The following is a 19,440-nucleotide window of genomic DNA, read 5'->3' as shown; positions in this document are numbered from 1 at the left end:
GGCGGCGGCGGCGGAGGCGGCAGCGCGCCGCTCGCTCACACCCACCCCCGCCCGCGGCCGCCGCGCCGCCCCGCCGTAGCCGCCGGCCGCCGGCGTCCCCGCGGGCCGGTCCAGCGAAGGCGGCGCCCGCGCCTCTGCAGCCAGTGGCAGCTGCAAGCCCGGGGAGGCGGCTCCCGCAGCCCCCCGCAGCCCCGCGCCCGGGGCGCCTGCGACCACAGCGGCCGCCCAGGGGAGGAAGAGGAGGAGGAGGTGACAAACTCTCCGGCTCCGCGCCGCGGCTGGCAGCCCGCGGTCAGGCATGCAGGCGCGGCGTCTAGCCAAGCGCTCCAGCCTGGGCAGCCGCCGGGGGGGCGCCGCGTTGCAGGCACCCGGAGCCGCGCCTGCCAGGGAAGGCACCTTGCCCGGCCTCCCACCCCTCGGCCCGGGCCCGGCCCCGGCCCCGGCCCCGGAGAGCTGGAGGCCGCCGCTGCCGCCGCCGCGCAGCGCCGGGACCGGCCCCCCTCGGGCCGCCGGGGCCGCCGGGGCCGCCGCCGCCTCGTCGCCCGTGCTGCTGCTTCTGGGGGAGGAAGACGAGGACGAGGAAGGCGGGAGCAGGCGGCGGAGGGGGCTCGGGCGGGTGGAGGAGAAGCCCCGAGGGGGCGCGGAGGAGGAGGATGACGACGAGGAAGACGAGGACGAGGAGGTGGTCGTCGAGGTGGTGGACGGCGACGACGACGAGGAGGACAGCGAGGAGCGCTTCATGCCCCTCGGCCCCGGCCGTGCGGTCCCCAAGGGCCCGGCCCGGGGCGCGTTGAAGGTGCGTGCTGGGCACGGCGGCGCGCGCGGGACCCGCCAGCCCCGGGAGAGAGACGGGCCCGGGCCCCCGGGCGAGGCGCGCGGGCTGAGGCCGGGGACTGGCGACCGGTGGAGGCCGGGCCGGGAGGGGTGTGTCAGGCGGCGCCGGCGGCAGAGCGAGGGAACTGATGAGCTCACACCTCGGGCCCCCAGCACCTTTCCGAGGCGGTCGCTCCCCAGTTCCTCAAAGGCCGGGTCGGGTTGGTTGTCTGGTGTGGGTGCAGGGAAAGGACACTTCTCCCTGGCGAGGTAGGGAACTTGGAGATGGGACGAGGTAGGCGCGGGTTTGCGCCGGGTGGGGACGCGCGAGGTAGGAGGGGGTGAGATTTTATTCTTCGCGGAGGAAGCAGGAGTGTCCTCCTTATTTCGAGGGCTAGTCAAGCTTATTGAAACTAGCAAGCAGCTTCTCTTGTCAATCTTTCAGTCCCTTCTTCATCCAGGAACAATTGTTGATGAGTTTCCATCACAGATGTTTGTAAAGGAACCGGTAAGCCCAAAGCGAAAACCAAGCCCTTGGTTTCTAAATGCATTTTGCTGGCAGCTTTTGGCACTGCCCGCCCCCCACTCCCCTTTAAACTCGACATTGTTTAGCATTTTTGGGTTTTTTCCCCTCCTCAGAATTGCAGATGGGGAGGGGAGAGGAAATCGGGGAAAGTGGGGGTAATTTGGCATTTAAAATGGATGTGAGTTTCTGCTGAGAATTCTAGTGAAGTCTCTTGTGCACTGAAGCACTGAGATCTTTCCGTTTGTGTATCTTCAGGAGATAAGGGGTTTATTATTACACAACTGACTGGCTGGGCTTTCAGGCATGCGATTGGACAAAGCAAACCACGTTGAGGTTCATGCACAGTGTATGTTGCTAAGAAGTTTTGAGGGCAGCAAGTGGTAGGCGATGAAGTTAGTGCTTTTTCTCGAGAGTGGTTCTTAAAATCAACTGAGTAACTATTTACTGGAGTTTTCAGAGGATAGTGGTATATCAGGAAGAAAAAAAATACATAAACAAGTGAGCTTAATAGAGACTATTTATCTTCTGGGGCTTGGGGGGAAAAAAAAGCACTCCTCGAAGCATGAAATTGCAATTCCAAAGAAATGCTACACATCAGCATTTAGAATATCCCCAGAATAGACATAGGCACAAATTTCTTTCCTAGACCACCCTGGAAGTACCAGCTCTAGGAGTGAGAAATTTTTAGCAAGTAGTCATTGGGGATGATAGTTTTTGACAGTTGCTTGTTGGAATCCAGACCATGAGCACACTCATTTACCATGGTCTGCTAAAAAGCCTGCAAGTCACACGGCATCAGTGACATTGAGTAATGAGAGTAGTGATTCCTTAGTGTTTTAGTCCAGCAATACTGAAAATATGTCTTATGGCTTGTAGTTTGTAACAGAAAAATTATAATTTATGCTCTGTGATCAAAGTAAACCCAATGTAGGAAAAAAATCACACCTATAGAAACAGAATAACTAGGGTGTGGTCATTCACATTATCAAAAAAGACTGTTATCTCCAAACAGATTTCTGTTAACTCTTTTAAAAAATGGGCTTCATTTTATAACATTTTTGTGGGCCTATAGCTTTTTAGTAATGTATATATTGAATAGTTTGAGGTATAATTCTTTTCACTTTTTACTGTTTAAATGGCATCTTGACACTGTATCTGAAGAGCTTTTCTAATGGAATATAGTGGATCATTTTATTCTAATGCATATAAAATGTCAAGAACTTCTGTATATACTTATGCATTTATTTATGCAAATATTTATTGAGCATCTCCTAGGTGCCAGGTGCTATTCTAGAACATAGCAGTGAGCACCTTCCAGATGCTGAAATCTAGCGAGAGGAGTTATAGCAACAATCAAATAAACAAACAAACAAATAAGTGTGGTGCTTGAGATTGTGATGCATGCTATGAGGGAAATAATGATATCAGAGTCTAAGAGGAAGAAGAGAAAGCTACTACTATGAGGTAGACCTCCCTGAGGAGGGGACATTTGATCTGAGACCTGAGACATGTAGCTTGGGAAGATCTGTCCAGTGGAGGGAATTGCAATTGCAAAAGTTCTGAGGTAGGAAGGAGAAAAAGATGAGTATGACTAGAACTTGGGAGGTATAAGATATGTCAGGGAGGCAGGTAGGAGTGAGCAACCTAGGGCTTGGTGGGCTTTTTATTTTTTTATTTTTTAAAGATTTTATTTATTTGGCAGAGAGAGACACAGTGAGGGAAGGAACATAAGCAGTGGGAGAGGGAAAAGCAGGCTTCCCGCACGGAGCAGGGAGCCAGATGCGGGGCTCGATCCCAGGACCCTGGGATCACGACCTAAGCTGAAGGCAGACGCTTAACGACTGAGCCACCCAGGTGCCCCTTGGTGGGCTTTTTAAAGTAGAGTATGAAGTCTTTGGAAAGTCTTAGGCAGTAAAGGCATATAAGGTAGTTTGTGTTTTTTAAAAAAATTCCTGTTGTATGGATTGTAGAGGACAGCAGGGAAAAGCAGGGAGACCAGTTAGGTGGCAGTTGCTGCAGTCCAGGTGGGAGGTGAGGGCAGTTTGTACTGGGTTGACAGGAGTGGAGTTAGAGAGTAGACAAATTCAGCATCTATTGTGAAGATTGACCTGCAAGGACTTGCTGATGGATTAGGGGGGAGGGTGAAGGAGTGAGAAGCCCCAGTGTAAAGGTTTATTAAATGTGCCATTTGCTGAGATTGGGAAAACTGGGGACACAACAGATTTTTGTGAAAGAAAAATCAAGTGTTCTTTTTGGACATGTTAAATCCGAGATGACAATTAGACATGGAAATGGGAATGTAATTGGGCAGCTGGCTGTAGGTTGTGGAGCTGAGGGGAGAGGTCAGGGCTAGAGAGAAAAACTGGGGAGTCAGCAGCATGTTGATATCATTTAAAGCTGGGGACTAGAAAGGGAGTGCAGTAGGTCAAGAGAGGACAGCCTCGGGCCAGACTTGGGCACAGCACTGTTCAAGTTTGGGTGTAGGAGGAGAAGCCAGCAAAGATGGACGAGAAGCTGTAGCCAGACAAGTCGAAGGAAACTAGAGAATGTAAAGTCCTGTAAGCCAAGGGAGGAAATCATTCTAAAAGTGGAGAGTGGTGAACTGTGTTGAATACTACTGGGATGTTGAGTAAGATAAGCATAGGGACATATCCATTTAGATGAAATAATGTGGAACTTATTGGTATTCTTGACAAAAGAATGTGAAGGCAGTGATGTGAATGCAGTGGGCAGAGCAGTGAATGGGAGGTGAGGACATAGTGAGACATATGAAAAACTATTTTAACAAGTTTTGTTGGAAAAGAGAGCAGAGAGAAGGGGGAATACCTAGAGGGCATATAGTCTAGATTTTTTTTTTTTTTTTTAAAGATAGGATACGGTAGACTCTAGAATAGGTACTACAGCATTATAGGAATTTTCTGCTGTGTTTGGGTGGCGGGATGCCTTCATTTTCTATTGCTGTATAACAAATTACCACAAACCTTTTGGCTTACAACAGTTCTCACAGTATCTATGGGTTAGGAGTCGAGGTTCCACTTAATTGGACTGCTGCTGAGTCTCACATGGCTGCAATCAGGGCATTAAGTGGGCTGTATTTTCATCAGAAGGCCTAACTGGGGAAGAACGCACTTACAAGTCTATTGAGGTTGTGAGCAGAATTCTTTCCCTTGCATCTAGGTCTGAGGGTCCCAGCTTCTTGCTGGCTTTTGCCTGGAGGCTGCCCTCAGCTCCTAGATACACTTTCCCCCATCTCTACTTCCCACAGTGCTCTGTTACTTGAGCTTCCTCAACATGGCCTCTTACTTCATTAAGCCAGCAAGGGGAATCTTAGCACCTGTCTTAGCGAGGTAAAGTCTCATATAATTCTCTGTAATGATAAGAACAATACTCCATCATTTTTGCCATATTCTATTGGTTAGGAGTGGGTCATGAGTTCCACTTAATGGAAGGAGATATATAGGGTATATATATATGCCTTGGAGGAGGGTGAGGAACATTCTTGGGAAAGTCACAGTAGAGGAGACCTGTAACCCAAGTACAGGGGTTGGCCTTTGACAGAAGCAATGAAATTTCTTCCATTGAATTAAAGAGAAGGTGGAGAAAACAGGTCCAGATGTGGGTAGTTGTATATTGGTTGATGGTCAGATGAAGTAGTATTTGTCTTATGGCTTCTATTTTCCCCATGCAGCAGGACGGAGGTCATCAGCTGAGAGTGGAGAAGAGTTAAAGTAAGAGTTGAAGGCATGGCACAGTGCTGTGGGAGAGTAGGAGAACAAACATACTGAGAAAGCAAATAGAGTTTCTAGATAGTATCAAGGGCCCATCTGATGTCTATGGTTTTCCATTTATGGTGCAAGCAGCCTGTCTAGGTATGTGATTTTTTCCAAATTCATTCCACTGACTCATGTGTGGAGCAATAATAATAAATAATGTTTATTGAGTGCATACTATGGTCAGTACAAGTCTAAGTGTATAGTGTCATTTCAACTTCATTACATATCCAGGAGTCAGGCATTATTATTATCATCCTCATTTTACAGAAGTGGTAAGCAACTTAAAGATACACAGGTATTAGGTGGCAGAGCAGGTGTTTGAGCCCTGGGAATTTGAACTCCAGAACTATCCCCCGATGCCTTACACTTTACTGTCTCTTTGTAGACAAAGCAGAGAGCAGGATTCAGCAGGGATAGGGTTTTGCCAGGTGGGTGAGCAAAGGAAAGAAAGAGAAGAACATATTGTTGAGGAAGGTGGCACAGCTGTGACTATAATGATGGGCTATGGGATTTAAGAAAAGTAAGGAAAGGAAAGGGGTGAGGGATGGTGAAAAGGCCATAGGTCAGTGGCTTGGAGAAAACAAAGAGTAAACCAATAAAATCAATAAAAGAATGGGAATAAAATGCAGAGCAGTTTGGATTCCAAAATATCATTAATATGAATACATATTTGCCAAATATTTATGAGCCAAGAACTATACTAAATGCTTTATATAAAGTAGAGTCTCATTAGAAATGATGATTTGGGAATAAGTATGGCCCCATTCTCCACAATCGAGGACACTGACTCAGAAATGAAATACTACACTGGACGTAATGTAGCCACAAGTGGGAGCGTGGTTCACATCCATGGCCTGTGCTTTTAGTCACCAGATTGGAATCTCCCATAATTTATTTGCCCATTTATTTCCAGGAGGACTTGGGATAGCTAAGGAGGTTGAGGACAAGATGCTATGAAGTATCTGAGATATATTGCTCAATTATTATAATGGCACTAATTTAGGCTTTAAATGAGATAACAAGAAAAACTTTGTATTACAGTTTTCAGTTTCTGATCAAAGGAAACTTACATATTTATCTGCAGTGGCAAGATTCCCCCTTCTACTCCCCCAAAAAAGTGAACCTCCTGGGCTCCTATGTAAGAAATACTAAGTAGCACAGTAAACAATATCTTTATCCAGGGTTTAATTTAAAAAATACAAGAACACTGTCAAATGGAGGAAGGATTCCCTAGTAAGTTGTAACACAATGAAGCAAAACAGTAGGGGCAGAGATGATAAGGCCCAGGGTTGTGCTCTGTGATGCTGTGTGTTAGTGTAAGGATAGGAAGCATCTGAAGGGATTGATAATTTATTGGCATAATAAATTTAAGAAAACGTTGGACAGGAAAGACTGCTAGTGCTTCTATCAGGGTTACATCTATTGAAAAACTGTGAAGAAAGGCTTTTAAATGAGATAATATATGTCAACGTCCCCACTTTTGGTGCTCAATAAATATTAATTGAATGGAATCTGCTTTCCGTGCGCCAGCTCTTCAGGGATGGTTAACACATCTTTAGACTCTATCTTGAATATCAGATGACTTTAAGAATCCTTTGGCAGGTTCTGTGCAGCAAACACTGAATTCCAATTTGCTAACAAGCATGTGTCTTGCAAATGGTCTGTGTTGGCTCGAGTGAAAGGCATGTGCTTAAGATACCAGACAAAGTTGTCATTCACTGAATCGTAGACTGCTGGAGTTGGAAGGGAAACAGAGATTATCTAGTAATCCGATACCCTCATTTGACCACTGAGGACACCAAGACCATGAAAGGTGGAATGCCTTGTCCAGAGAGGGCTGCTTAGCAAGTTCGGTGGGGCCAGTATTAGCACCCTGATCTGTCAACCCCAAGTTATGGCCCTCCTTTCTGGGTTGGTTTCTTGTGCCTGGGAATGTTCTGCAGTTCACTCCCTCAGAATTGTGGCTAGAGAAATCACAACTTTCTGAAGTGATCTGTCACTGCTTATCAACTTCTATTTTTAGAATGTTCTTCCTAGAGAAAGTGCCTCAGGTAGAGGTGGCCTCGCTGTGGCTGTGGTAGCTTGTGATAAGTTGGGCAGGACCCCCTGGGAATCCTGCCTGGGCCGGTCCTCCATCCCTGTGTAGTTTCCAGCGGACATGTGTACTCGGCCCTCAACTAGGACCTCTCCTCCTCCACCAAAATTTTACTACTAGTTGACTGTGGAAGCGTTAGAAAAAAGAGGAGGAAAATCGAGAAGTCACACCTTACCCCAAATCTTCTTACCCTTGCCCCTTTGCGGGGAGTCAGAGAGAGCTACTGTGCTTGACTTCTTAAAACACAGAGACCCTATTCATTTGTAAACCTGTCCCGGTCAGATACTGGGTCTTCCACCTCACGAAGGGCTCGGAGAGGAGAAGCATGGGACCATTTTCCTACCCAACTTCCGAGCTACACAGAACAACTGGTCTTGTCACAGTGACTTGATATCAAGTGTGCTAAAGTAGAAGAAATTTGACCTTTTAGCTGCCTTGTGCAATCTCATCGTAAGGTAAATGCATAGTTTCCATTAGGCTTTCTGAAATATTTGAGAATATTCTGAGGCTATCATAACCAGCCTTCTGGCCCAGCCAAATCTGTATCATTGAAATAAGGATGACTTTCTTTGGTTTGCTTGTTCATGTTCCTGTCCATCCCCTCAGTAGGCATTTATTGTGGGCTATTGTTTATCATGTTCCTAATCCACATGTGGAAAATAACAGTGAATAAGACCTACCTTCAGGGAGCCCACAGTCTAACAAATTCCTGCCAAATTGTCTATAAAGAAATTCTAAGCCCTTTTCCCTCCTTATCCCTAAGACGAAGATTAGATCTACTGAGAGACCTTATTTGGCTCCCACAATTTGGGATGCAATTTTGATATCTACCTTAAAGCAATGGTAGCCAAACAATCTATATGAAAAAGGTGTTATGGTTTGGCCAGGAGGTGATTTCTGAGAAGCTAGTCTATGCATGAGTTTAAATCACTGAATTTGGCAAATAACCTTGATTGTTCTCACTTACTGGATGAAGTGGAACAGAATATAACTCTGAGATATGTGTAGTAGAATTAGAGTGATTAAATTTTTACACTTCATTGAAGATACTGTTTTGGAAAATCCAGTGTTACGGTTTATATGTAGGGGTAATAGGCTCAACTCTAGAGTTTTGAAGGCAGGTCTGTAATTTCAGGTAAAAAGTTCGCAGTAACATCCAAGAGGGGTATGTTCGTCCTGTGGAACACGATGGGCCTTGAGGTACTAAGAAAATAAAAGGATACTACCTGTATGTTGCTCCATGAGGACCGACTTAGAGTCTGTTGTCTTGACACTTCCCTACAGTTACCAGTGACACACTTGCTTTCCTTATGTTCTTGTCATGATGGAAGGTTAAGTGAAAGTAAAATCTCCCTGATTCAGACTAATTGGGGATGGCTCATCAAAATAAGTGAATGTCAAAAGTGCTCCAACATTTTAAATTAAATCCAATTTCTAAAGAGCCTGTGTGCTTGAAATATGATTTGATAAAACCTGCAGACAGAATAATTTTAGTCCATTAGTGTGACCTTCATTGTGGGCTCATTAGTGAGATGGGAGAGAACAGGCTTGAGTCAAAGCAGGTGATCCTGCTGGCTACCCCTCACTCCACTGTTACCTCTCTGTAGATGAGGAAGGGATATAACAGGCTCTGGGTTCAAATTCTGCCATCTTCCCTTACTAGTTGCATGGCTTTATCAGGTTGTTTAATGTCTCTATGCTTCAGTGTTAGCATCTATAAAATTGGGATAATATTGTCTTGTCATTGCCTATTATTATTGAATGTGACCCAGAGACCTCCTGAAATTTGATACAGATGGCAGTTTATTTCGTTTATGCTTTCAGAAAGGAATCTTTTGTAATATTTTGCTTGAGGATCTCAAATCTCACAGTTATTTTGACTATTACAACCTTCTCCTTATTCCATGCTCTGGAGGTATTTAAGAAAGCTACTTCCTGAAGTGACTTCGTTCATCTGAACTCTCTGGTGTTTCATCGTATATGTGGTGAGCTTGAATCTTCCTTTTCATCTCAGGAAGCTGTGAGTCATTTATCAACTTGTGCAAAGAGGACAGAGGTGTTCTATCTCTTAGGTTCATCAGTCTGTTCGGATCTATGGCTCTTACATTGAAGTAAATTTGGCTACTATCCAAAGGGGCGAGAAGAGCCTTACCATATACATTCAATAGGTGTTGTTAAAAGCTGTGGTAGAAATACAGAGATGTCACCTTCCACCACCACCTCTAACTTGCATATGGCTAAGAATCTCTGAGGTGTGGGTTTGCCCTTCCCATCCTCCTCTGCATTTGTGTCTAGGACCTGTTGTACTTTCGTTTGGTGAAGAAGTCATTCTGTTTTTTCAGTAGATGGGGATGTGTACCCTAAAGTGTACCTTTAAACTCTTGTACCTACTTGCTTCTATTATTGGAGAGATATCCAGAAGGAGGAGAAAAGGACACTGTGGTTAAACAACTTGGGAGAAATTATGGTTAAAAACAGACACAGATTTTTTTTTAAGTTACAAAATATTTTAAACATAGAGGAAATTGGGAGAGTAATACAACACTCATATACCTATAAAGAAGTTATTGATCATAGATACCAAGAGCCATTTTGAGTTTCTAAGAAGGTGAATATAGGTTGTGGCATTTATATATTTATTAGATTACAGAGCCTTTTTTTTCTGGAGCATCTTTTCCTTGGGGTACATTTTAGGAAATACTGGTTTATAATTATTTTTATAAATGAGAAATCCATGGATAAGGGTCTTATACTTGGGATAAATGACTAAAACTGCATTATTAAAGAAATAAATTGTCACCTGTGCAGAGAAAGATTAAAATGTTGTTTGGGGTGGGGGGTGCACCTGGGTGGCTCAGTCAGTTAAGTGTCCAACTCTTGATTTCGGCTCAGGTTATGATCTCAGGGTTGTGAGATTGAGCCCGGCATCAGGCTCCGTGCTGAGCTTGGAGCCTGCTTAAGATTCTTTCTCTCCCTCTGCCCCCCCCCCCCATTCACACACACTCTCTTTCTCTCAAAAAATAAAAATAAAAAAATTTTTTAAAAAGTCGTTTGTGGGTCATGCAATCTTCAAAATATTTCCCCTCATAAAGCTGATAATTTTTTCAGTATCAAATTTCTAAAAAAAAGAGAGAGTAATTCATGTGGTAAATTTTCACTTGTATATCTGTGAATACCGTTTTTGTGTGTGAAATTTAAAAACTGGTAGAGAACACTACCTTTCTTGGTAAATCAGCTTAAAGAGTGGAAGAGATGGGAGGGGTGAGGGGTGCTATCATAACAGAATTAAAAAGTGCCGAGGGAACAGAAAATCACAAGGTGTTTACACCCAGGAAAATGTATTCAATGATATGTTTTCCACATTCTAAAGGAAAAATGATTTAAAATATCAGAATAGTCTAAATGAAAAGGACATATAAAATCACTAGGACATTACGATTGACACATTTTCTGTCAACAACAGTATGACTGTTGCAGAAAGGGGGTTAAGTGTTTGTGAACACTGAATACTTTGTATAAAGACTCTTTATTGGATACTGTTCAATATTTATATCAGTATTACACAACATTTAATGCATTATAATTTATAGAGGGCCCTCATAGTTAACTTCATTTGACCCTCTTTGTAATCCGGAAGGTGGATATTATTATCCCCATTTATAGATATGGAAAATAAGCCTCAGAGAAGATGGGGCAATTTCTATCTATCTATCTATCTATCTATCTATCTATCTATCTATCTATCTATCATCTATCTACCTATCTATCTATCATAATTTTGTATCAAATGACATAGATATTTGTCAAAAACTGCAGAAAACAGTGGGGATCAACAGACTTTAAAAATAATTGGAATTGGTACTTAAGCAACAGTGGTAATTTAAAGAGAGAGAAGACTTTATTTTGGAGTAAATTCTAAAAACAATATGAAATGCAGTTTTCATAAACACTTTCATATAGCTTGTGTATAATTCAGAAGTCAACTACAAGTGCTTAGTAAAGACCAAACCTCACTAATTTCTATTAATTTGGACTAGGACTCAAAGTTTATTTAAATAACAATTTTTTTAAAAAAGTAAGCTGTTGAAGCATTAAGAGAAAAACAACTTGTTCCATACAAGGGAACCCCCATAAGACTATCAGATTTCTCAGCAAAAACATTATAGGCCAGATGGGAGTAGCATGATATATTCAAAATGCTAAAAGGGAAAAAATTCCAACCAAGAATACTCTACCAAGAAAGGTTGTCATTCAGAATTGAAGAAGAGATAAAGAGCTGTCTAGACAAACAAAAGCCAAAGGAATCCGTCACCACTAAACCAGCCTTACAAGAAATGTTAAAAGGGCTTCTTTAAGCTGAAAAAAAAGGGTACTAATTAGTAACAATAAAATATGTGAAAGTAAAACTCTCACCATTAAAGGTAAATATAGTGAATTAATCACTTATAAAGCTAATGTGAAAGTTAAAAGACAAAAGTGACAAAATAACTATACCTATAATAATTAAGGGACACACAAAATAGATGTAAAATGTGACATCAAAAACATAAAACTTGAGGAAGAGGAGTAAAATGGTAGAGTTTTAGAATGAGTCTAAACGTAACTTGCTCTTATCTTGTTATAAAGTAGACTGTTATATGTGAGTCTCATGGTATAACCACAAAGCAGAAACCTATAGTAGATACACAGAAGGTAAAATGAGAAAGGAACCTAAGCATAACACTACAGAAAATCATTAAACCACGAGGTAAGAAGGCAAGAGAACAACGGAACAGAGAGTAACAGCCAGAAAACAATTAATAAAATGGCAATAATTACATACCTATCAATAATTACTTTAAATGTAAATGGACAAAATTCTCCAATCAGAAGACACAGAGTAGCTAACTGGATTAAAAAACAAGACCCATCTATATTCTGCCAGAAGAGACTCACTTCAGATGCAAAGACACACACATACTGAAAATGAAGGGATGGAAAAAGATGTTTCATGCAAATGGAAATCAAAAGAAATCTGGGGTAGCTATACTTATATCAGACAAAAAAGACTTTAAAACAAAAATTGTAATAAAAGACAAAGATGGGCATTACATAATGATAAAAGGGTCACTCCGGCAAGAAGATACAGCATTTGTAAATCTTTGTGCACCCATTAGGAGCACCTAATATATAACCTAAATATATAAAACAAATATTAACAGATTTAAAGGTGTCCATCAACAGATGAATGGATAAAGATGTGGTATAGGTGCCTGGGTGGCTCAGTCATTAAGCATCTGCCTTCAGCTCAGGTTATGATCCCACAGGGTCCTAGGATTGAGCCCCGCATCGGGCTCCCTGCTCCATGGGAAGCCTGCTTCTCCCTCTCCCACTCCCCCTGCTTGTGTTCCCTCTCTCACTGTGTCTCTCTCTGTCAAATAAATAAATAAAATCTTTAAAAAAAGATGTGTGTATAAACACACACACACACACACACACACACACACACACACACTGGAATATTATGCAGCCATCAAAAAATGAAATCTTGCCATTTGCAACAAAATGGATGGAACTAGAGGGTATTATGCCAAGCGAAATAAGTCAATCAGAGAAAGACAATTATCATATGATCTCACTGATATGAGGAATTTGAGAAACAAGACAGAGGATCATAGGGGAAGGGAGGGAAAAATGAAACAAGACAAAACCAGAGAAGGAGACTAACCATAAGAGACTTAATCTCAGGAAACAAACTGAGGGTTGCTGGAGTGGAGGCAGGTGGGAGGGATGGGGTGGCTGGGTGATGGACATTGGGGAGGGTATGTGCTATGGTGAGCGCTGTGAATTGTGTAAGACTGATGAATCACAGACCTGTACTCCTGAAACAAATAATACATTATGTATTAATAAAAAATGACACATTTGGTCAGATGGACTTAATAGATATATACATCCAACAGCTGCCGTATACACATTCTTCTTGAGGACGCATGGAATCTAAGTGTACATTTTGTCCAGGGTGGACCGTATGTTATGCCACAAAACAAGACTCAGTAAATTCAAGAAGGTTGAAATCATGTCAAGCATCTTTTCCAAGCACAATGGTATGACACTAGAAATCAATTACAAGTAGAAAACTGGAAAAATCACAAATATGTGGAGATTAAGTCATGCTACTGAACAACCAATGGGTCAACGAAAAAATCAAAGAAGAAATAAAAAAATACCTTGAAACAAATGAAAATGGACATTTAATATATCAAAATCTAGGGTTGCCTGGGTGGCTCAGATGAAGGTAGCATCTGCCTTCAGCTCAGGTCATTGATCCCAGAGTCCTGGGATCAAGCCCCGCATCGAGCTCCCTGCTCAGTGGGAGGCCTGCTTCTCCCTCTCCCGCTCCCCCTGCTCATGTTCCCTCTCTCGTTGTGTCTCTCTCTGTCAAATAAATAAATAAAATCTTTAAAAATATATATACCAAAATCTATGAGATGCAGCAAAAGCTCTAAGAGGGAAGTTTATAGCAATACAGGCCTACCTCAAGAAACAAAAGAACCTCAAATAAACAATCTAACTTTATGCCTAAAGGAACTAGAAAAAGAGCAAATGAAGCACAGTATTGGTAGAAGGAAGGGAATAATAGAACAGAAATAAATGAAATAAAGACTAAAAATGCAATGGAAAAGATCAATGAAATTAAAACCTCGTTCTTTGAAAAGATAAAAAAAATTGGCAAACCTTTAACTAGACTCACTAAGGAAAAATGAGAGAGGGCTCAAATAAATAAAATCAGAAATGAAAGAGAAGTTACAACCGATACCAAGGAAATACAAAAGATCATAAGAGACTACTATGAATGATTATATGCCAAAAAATTGGACATTCTAGAAGAAATGGATAAATTTCTAGAAACATACAATCTTTAAGGCCAAATCATGAAAAAGTAGGAAATCTGAATAAACCGATTACTAGTAAAGAGATTGAATCAATAATCAAAAAACTCCCAACAAAAGTTCAAGACCAAGCAGCTTCACTGGTGATTCCTACCAAATGCTCAAAGATTTAATATTATCTTTTTAAACTTTTTAAAAAATTAAAGAGGAGGGAATGCTTCTAAATTCATGGTTAGAGGCCAGTATTACTATGATACTAAAATCAAACAAGGACACCACAAAAAAAGAAAATTCCAGGCCAATATCACTGTTAAACATAGATGCAAAATCTTCAACAAAATATTAACAGACTAATTCAACAACACATTAAAAGGATCATAAACCATGAGCAAATAGAATTTATTACAGGGATGCAAGAATGTTTCAACATCCATAAATCAATTAATGTGACACACCACATTAAAAAATGAAGGGTAAAAATCATATGATCATCTGAATAGATGCACAAAACATTTGATAAAATTTAACATCCATTTATTATGTAAAAAAATCAACAAAGTGGGTATAGATGGAACATACCTCAGCATAATAAAGGCCATATAAGACAAGCTCACAGCTAACATTATACTCAATGGCAAAAATCTGAAAGCTTTTCCTTTACGATCAGAAAGAAGACAAAGATGCCCACTTTCACCACTTTTATTCAACATGGTATTAGAAATCTTAGCTATTGCTTTTAAGCAATAAGAAGAAATAAAGGCTTCCAAATTTGAAAGGAAGAAGTAAAACTGTCACTATTTGCAGATGACATGATTTTATATATAGGAAACCCTAAAGACTCCACCAAAAACCTGTTAGAACTAATACATGAATTCAGTAAAGTTGCAGCATACAAAATCAATATGTAAAAATTTGTTGCATTTTTATATACTAACAATGAGCTATCAAAAAGAGAAATTAAGAAAAACAAACCCATTTGCAATTGCATTAAAAATAATAAAATACCTAGGAAAAAATTTAGCCAAGGAGGTGAAAGACCTATACACTGAAACTATAAGACACTGAAGAAGACACAAATAAATGGAAAGATTACATATTCATGGACTGGAAGAATTAATATTGCTGAGATGTCCACATTCCCAGAGCAATCTAGAGATTCAGTGTAACTCCTATTAAAATTCAAAGGCATTTTTCATGGAAATAGAACAAACTTCCTAAAATTTGTATGGAACCACAACAGATCCCAAATAGCTAAAGGAAAGAACAAGCAGGAGGCATCACACTTCTTGATTTCAAGTTATATTACAAAACTGTAGTAATCAAAACAGTGTGGTATTACCATTAAAACAGACACACAGATCAATGGAACAGAATAGAGAGCCCAGAAATAAACCCATGCTTATATCATCAATTAATTTATGACAAAGGAGGCAATAATATACAATGAGGAAAGGGAAGCCTCTTCCATAAATGGTGTTAGGAAAACTGGACAGCTACATGTAAAAGAATGAAACTGGACCACTATCTTAACACCATACACAAGAATTAATTCAAAATCAATTAAATACTTGCATGTAAGACCTGAAACCATAAAACTCCTGAAGAAAACATAAGAGGTCAGCTCCTTGACATTGGTCTTGGTGATGTTTTTTTGGATCTATCCCCAAAGCAAGAACAGCAAAAGCAAAAATAAACAAATGGGACTACATCAAATTAAAAAGCTTCTCCACAGTGAAGGAAACCATTAATAAAATGAAAAGGCAGTGTACTGAATGGGAGAAGATATTGCAAATCATATATCTAATAAGGGATTAATATCTAAAATATGTAAAGAACTCCTACAACTCAACAACAACAACAACAACAACAACAATCCAATTAAAAAATGGGCAGAGGATCTGAATAGATATTTTTCCAAAGAAAATGTTAGCCAACAGGCACAAGAAAAGATGCCCAACATCACTCATCATCAGGGAAATGCAAATCAAAACCACAATGAAATATCACCTCACACCTGTCAGAATGGCTATTATCAAAAAGAGAAGAAATAACAAGTATTGGGAAGAATGTGGAGAAAAGTGAACCTTTGTGTGCTAGTGGGCGGAATGTGAATTGGTACAGGCAGTATGGTAAACAGTATGGAAGTCCCTCAAAAAATTAAAAATAGAACTACCATATGATCCAACAATTCCACTTCTGGATATTTATCCAAAGAAAGGGAAACACTAATTCGATAAGATATATACATCCCCATGTTTATTGCAGAATTATTTACAATAGCCAATATATGGAAACAACCCAAGTGTCCATCGATGGATGAATAGATAAAGATGTGATACATATACATACACATCTATACACAATGGAATACTACTCAGCCATAAAAAAGAATGAAATCTTGCCATTTGTGACGTGGATGAACCTATTATGCTAAGTGAAATAAGTTAGACAGAGAAAGACAAAAACCATATGATTTCACTTATATGTGGAATCTAAAAAGCAAAACAAAACTCATGGATACAGAGAACAGATTGGTGGTTGCCCAAGGAGACAGGTTTGCAAGGTAAGTGAAATGGGTGAAGGGGATGAAGCAATACAGACTTCCAGTTATAAAATAAATAAGTCATGGGGATGTAATGTACAATGTGCGCACTGTAGTCAATACTATTGTAGTTCAAATGTGAAAGTTACTAAGAAAGCAAATCTTAAAAGTTCTCATCAAAAGAAAAAAAAGGAAATTTTATAATTTTGTATGGTGACAGATGGAAAATAGACTTATTGTGGTGATCATTTATCAATGTATACAAATGTCAAATCATTATGTGGTACACCTGAAACTAATATAATGTTGTATGTCAATTATACTTCAATGAAAAAAAGTAAAATTTTGAAAATGTCTTCAATTAGGTTCACATACTTACAACTCAAAACCAGTTTAACAAAATATTAGAGAAATAGTGTAAATATTAGAATAATGATCTTAGAACTTACAAAACTGAGTATGTGAAGAGCATCTGAAAGAAAAATAATCTTGTTTCATCAAGTATTAGTTGCAGTATCTCAGAAAGGGAGAAAATTGGGCACCTGACTCCATGTAAGCACTGACCTAGTGGCATCTTAAAGTAGGAAAGTGGTGGTTGGCAGTGAGAGAGGAGCCACTTGAAGGTTTGAAATGACCCAAGGTGGGGTTTACAGAAAGAGAACAGGGACTGCTATTTGCATATCTGCTTGTTACATGAGTGCTTAGTGGGTGGTTAAGAGGTTCTGAAAATGTGCTTTTAGCCATCTGTTGGGTGACAGCAATTTTTTTTTTTTTAGCTCTTTATTCTTATTCTAAAAGAGATTTCTGTTCAAATAGGTTATTCTCTCAACTATATTGATTTTCGTCACTTGAGTTTTTCTTGCAATCTAACATAGAGGTTATTAAGGAAAACTCTTTTTACTTTAAAACTTTTAATAGATATGGTATAGTTTTCATTGTTTGTAAACTATGCCTGTGTTTTTATGTTAAAATTGAGATACCTTAAAGATCTTGTTTAAATTCAGTAATAAGTTGATGGTTTTATTGTTAAAAAAAATTTTTTTTGGCTATTTCATTCAATCTCATGGTTATTTCATTCAACAAATATTCACTCAGCTCCTACTCTTTGCCAGCTTCAAGGGCACAGGCAAGAACAAGACTGGGAAAGAGTTCCTGTTCACACTGTACTTGAGGAGACAGTAAACTTTGTGTATAGTGGTTTGTTACTGAGATACGAATGTATGGAGGAAGAAACATGTATGTTATATATATTATATAATTGATAAACCCCTAGCTACGTTTTAAAAAGAGAGGGAGAACACAGATTACAAATATCAAGAATGGAAGAGAGGATGTCACTACTGATCCTACAGACTTTAAAAGGATATTTAGGACATACTACTTTATGTTAGTAGGAGGAGTTAATGCCAGTGCCTTTGATGGCTTGGATGAAATGGGAAAATTTCTTGAAAAACATAAATTAACAAAACTGACCACAAGAAGTAACAGGATATTTCAATAACCCACCATCTGTTAAATAAATGGAATTTATAATTAAGGATCTTTGCACATGGAAAACTCTAGGCCTGCATGGCTTCACCAGTAAAATCTATCAAATACTTAAGGAAGAAATAATACCAATCTCACAAGAACTTTTACTAAAAAAGAAGATGGAATCTTCCAAATACATTTTATGAGGCCAACATAACCCTGATACTAAAAATATACAATGACATTACAAATAAAGAACATTATAGACTTTTATGTACGTAGACACAAAAATATGAAACAAAATATTAGCAAATCAAATCTAGCCCTATAAAAATGGATAATATATTATGATCAAAGCTTTCCCTCCCCAAGAATGTACTTTTGGTGAAATACTTGATAATCAATTTGTATAATTAACTATATTAGTAGACCGAAAGGGAAAAGCCACATGATCATCAAAAAAGATGCAGAGAAAACAAAGTTCAATACCCGTTTGTGATTTAAAAAAATTCTCAACAAATTAGAAATAGGAGGGAAATTCCTCAAACTGATAAAAGACCACATATAAGAAACCTATAACTAATATCATACTTAATACCAAAATCAGTCCACCAATATCAGGAACAAGGTAAGGATGTGTGCTCTAACCTCTTTAGTCAACATTGTGTTGAGGTTTTGCCAGTGTGATAAGGCAAGAAGATATAAAGAAAGATATAAATGAAAGATATAAACGTTAGAAAAATAGAAAGTAGGGGCTCCTGGGTGGCTTAGTTAAGCGACTGCCTTCCGCTCAGGTCATGATCCCAGGGTCCTGGCATGGAGCCCCACATTGGACTCCCTGCTCAGCAGGGAAGTCTGCTTCTTCCTCCTCCCCTGCTCATGCTCTGTCGCTCACTCTCCCACCTTCAAATAAATAAATACAATCTTTAAAAAAAATAAAAATAAATTAAAAAGAAAAAGAAGTAAAACTGTCTTTCTTTGCAGATGATGTGATCATATACAGAGAAAATCCTAAGGGATTGACAAAACTAGAGCTAATCAGTGAACTTAGCAAAGTAACATTATACAAGGCCATTTTATAAAAATCAATTGCCTGGGGGCACCTGGGTGGTACAGGAGGTTGAGCATCCAACTCTTGGTTTTGGCTCAGGTCATAATCTCAGAGTTGTGAGATCGCACCCCACATAGGGCTCCGTAATCAATGCCAAGTCTGCTTGGGACTCTCTCTCTCTCTCGCCCTCTGCCCCTCCCCACCACACATTTTCTCTCTCTCTGTGTCTCAAAAAAAAAAAAAAAAAAAAAATCAATTGCATGTACTGTATTTAGAAAATAAAATTTAAAAAATTACA

General features: G+C 39.9%; 1 protein-coding gene across 1 annotated transcript in view; it reads left to right on the top strand.

Moving 5' to 3' along the window:
• Window positions 1-131: 131 nt before the first annotated feature.
• Window positions 132-19,440, top strand: part of ZNF704 (zinc finger protein 704) — a 236,946-nt gene continuing 217,637 nt past the window's right edge. Inside the window, exon 1 of the mRNA XM_032421895.1 lies at window positions 132-796. Coding sequence (XP_032277786.1) covers window positions 299-796 — 498 coding nt within the window. The 5' untranslated portion in view covers window positions 132-298. The remainder of the gene's footprint in view (window positions 797-19,440) is intronic.

Source organism: Phoca vitulina, unplaced genomic scaffold, assembly GCF_004348235.1.
Source record: "Phoca vitulina isolate PV1807 unplaced genomic scaffold, GSC_HSeal_1.0 scaffold25, whole genome shotgun sequence".
Lineage (NCBI taxonomy): Eukaryota > Metazoa > Chordata > Mammalia > Carnivora > Phocidae > Phoca > Phoca vitulina.
The sequence above is the reverse complement of the archived record's forward strand: the minus strand, read 5'-3'. Positions and strand labels throughout refer to the sequence as shown.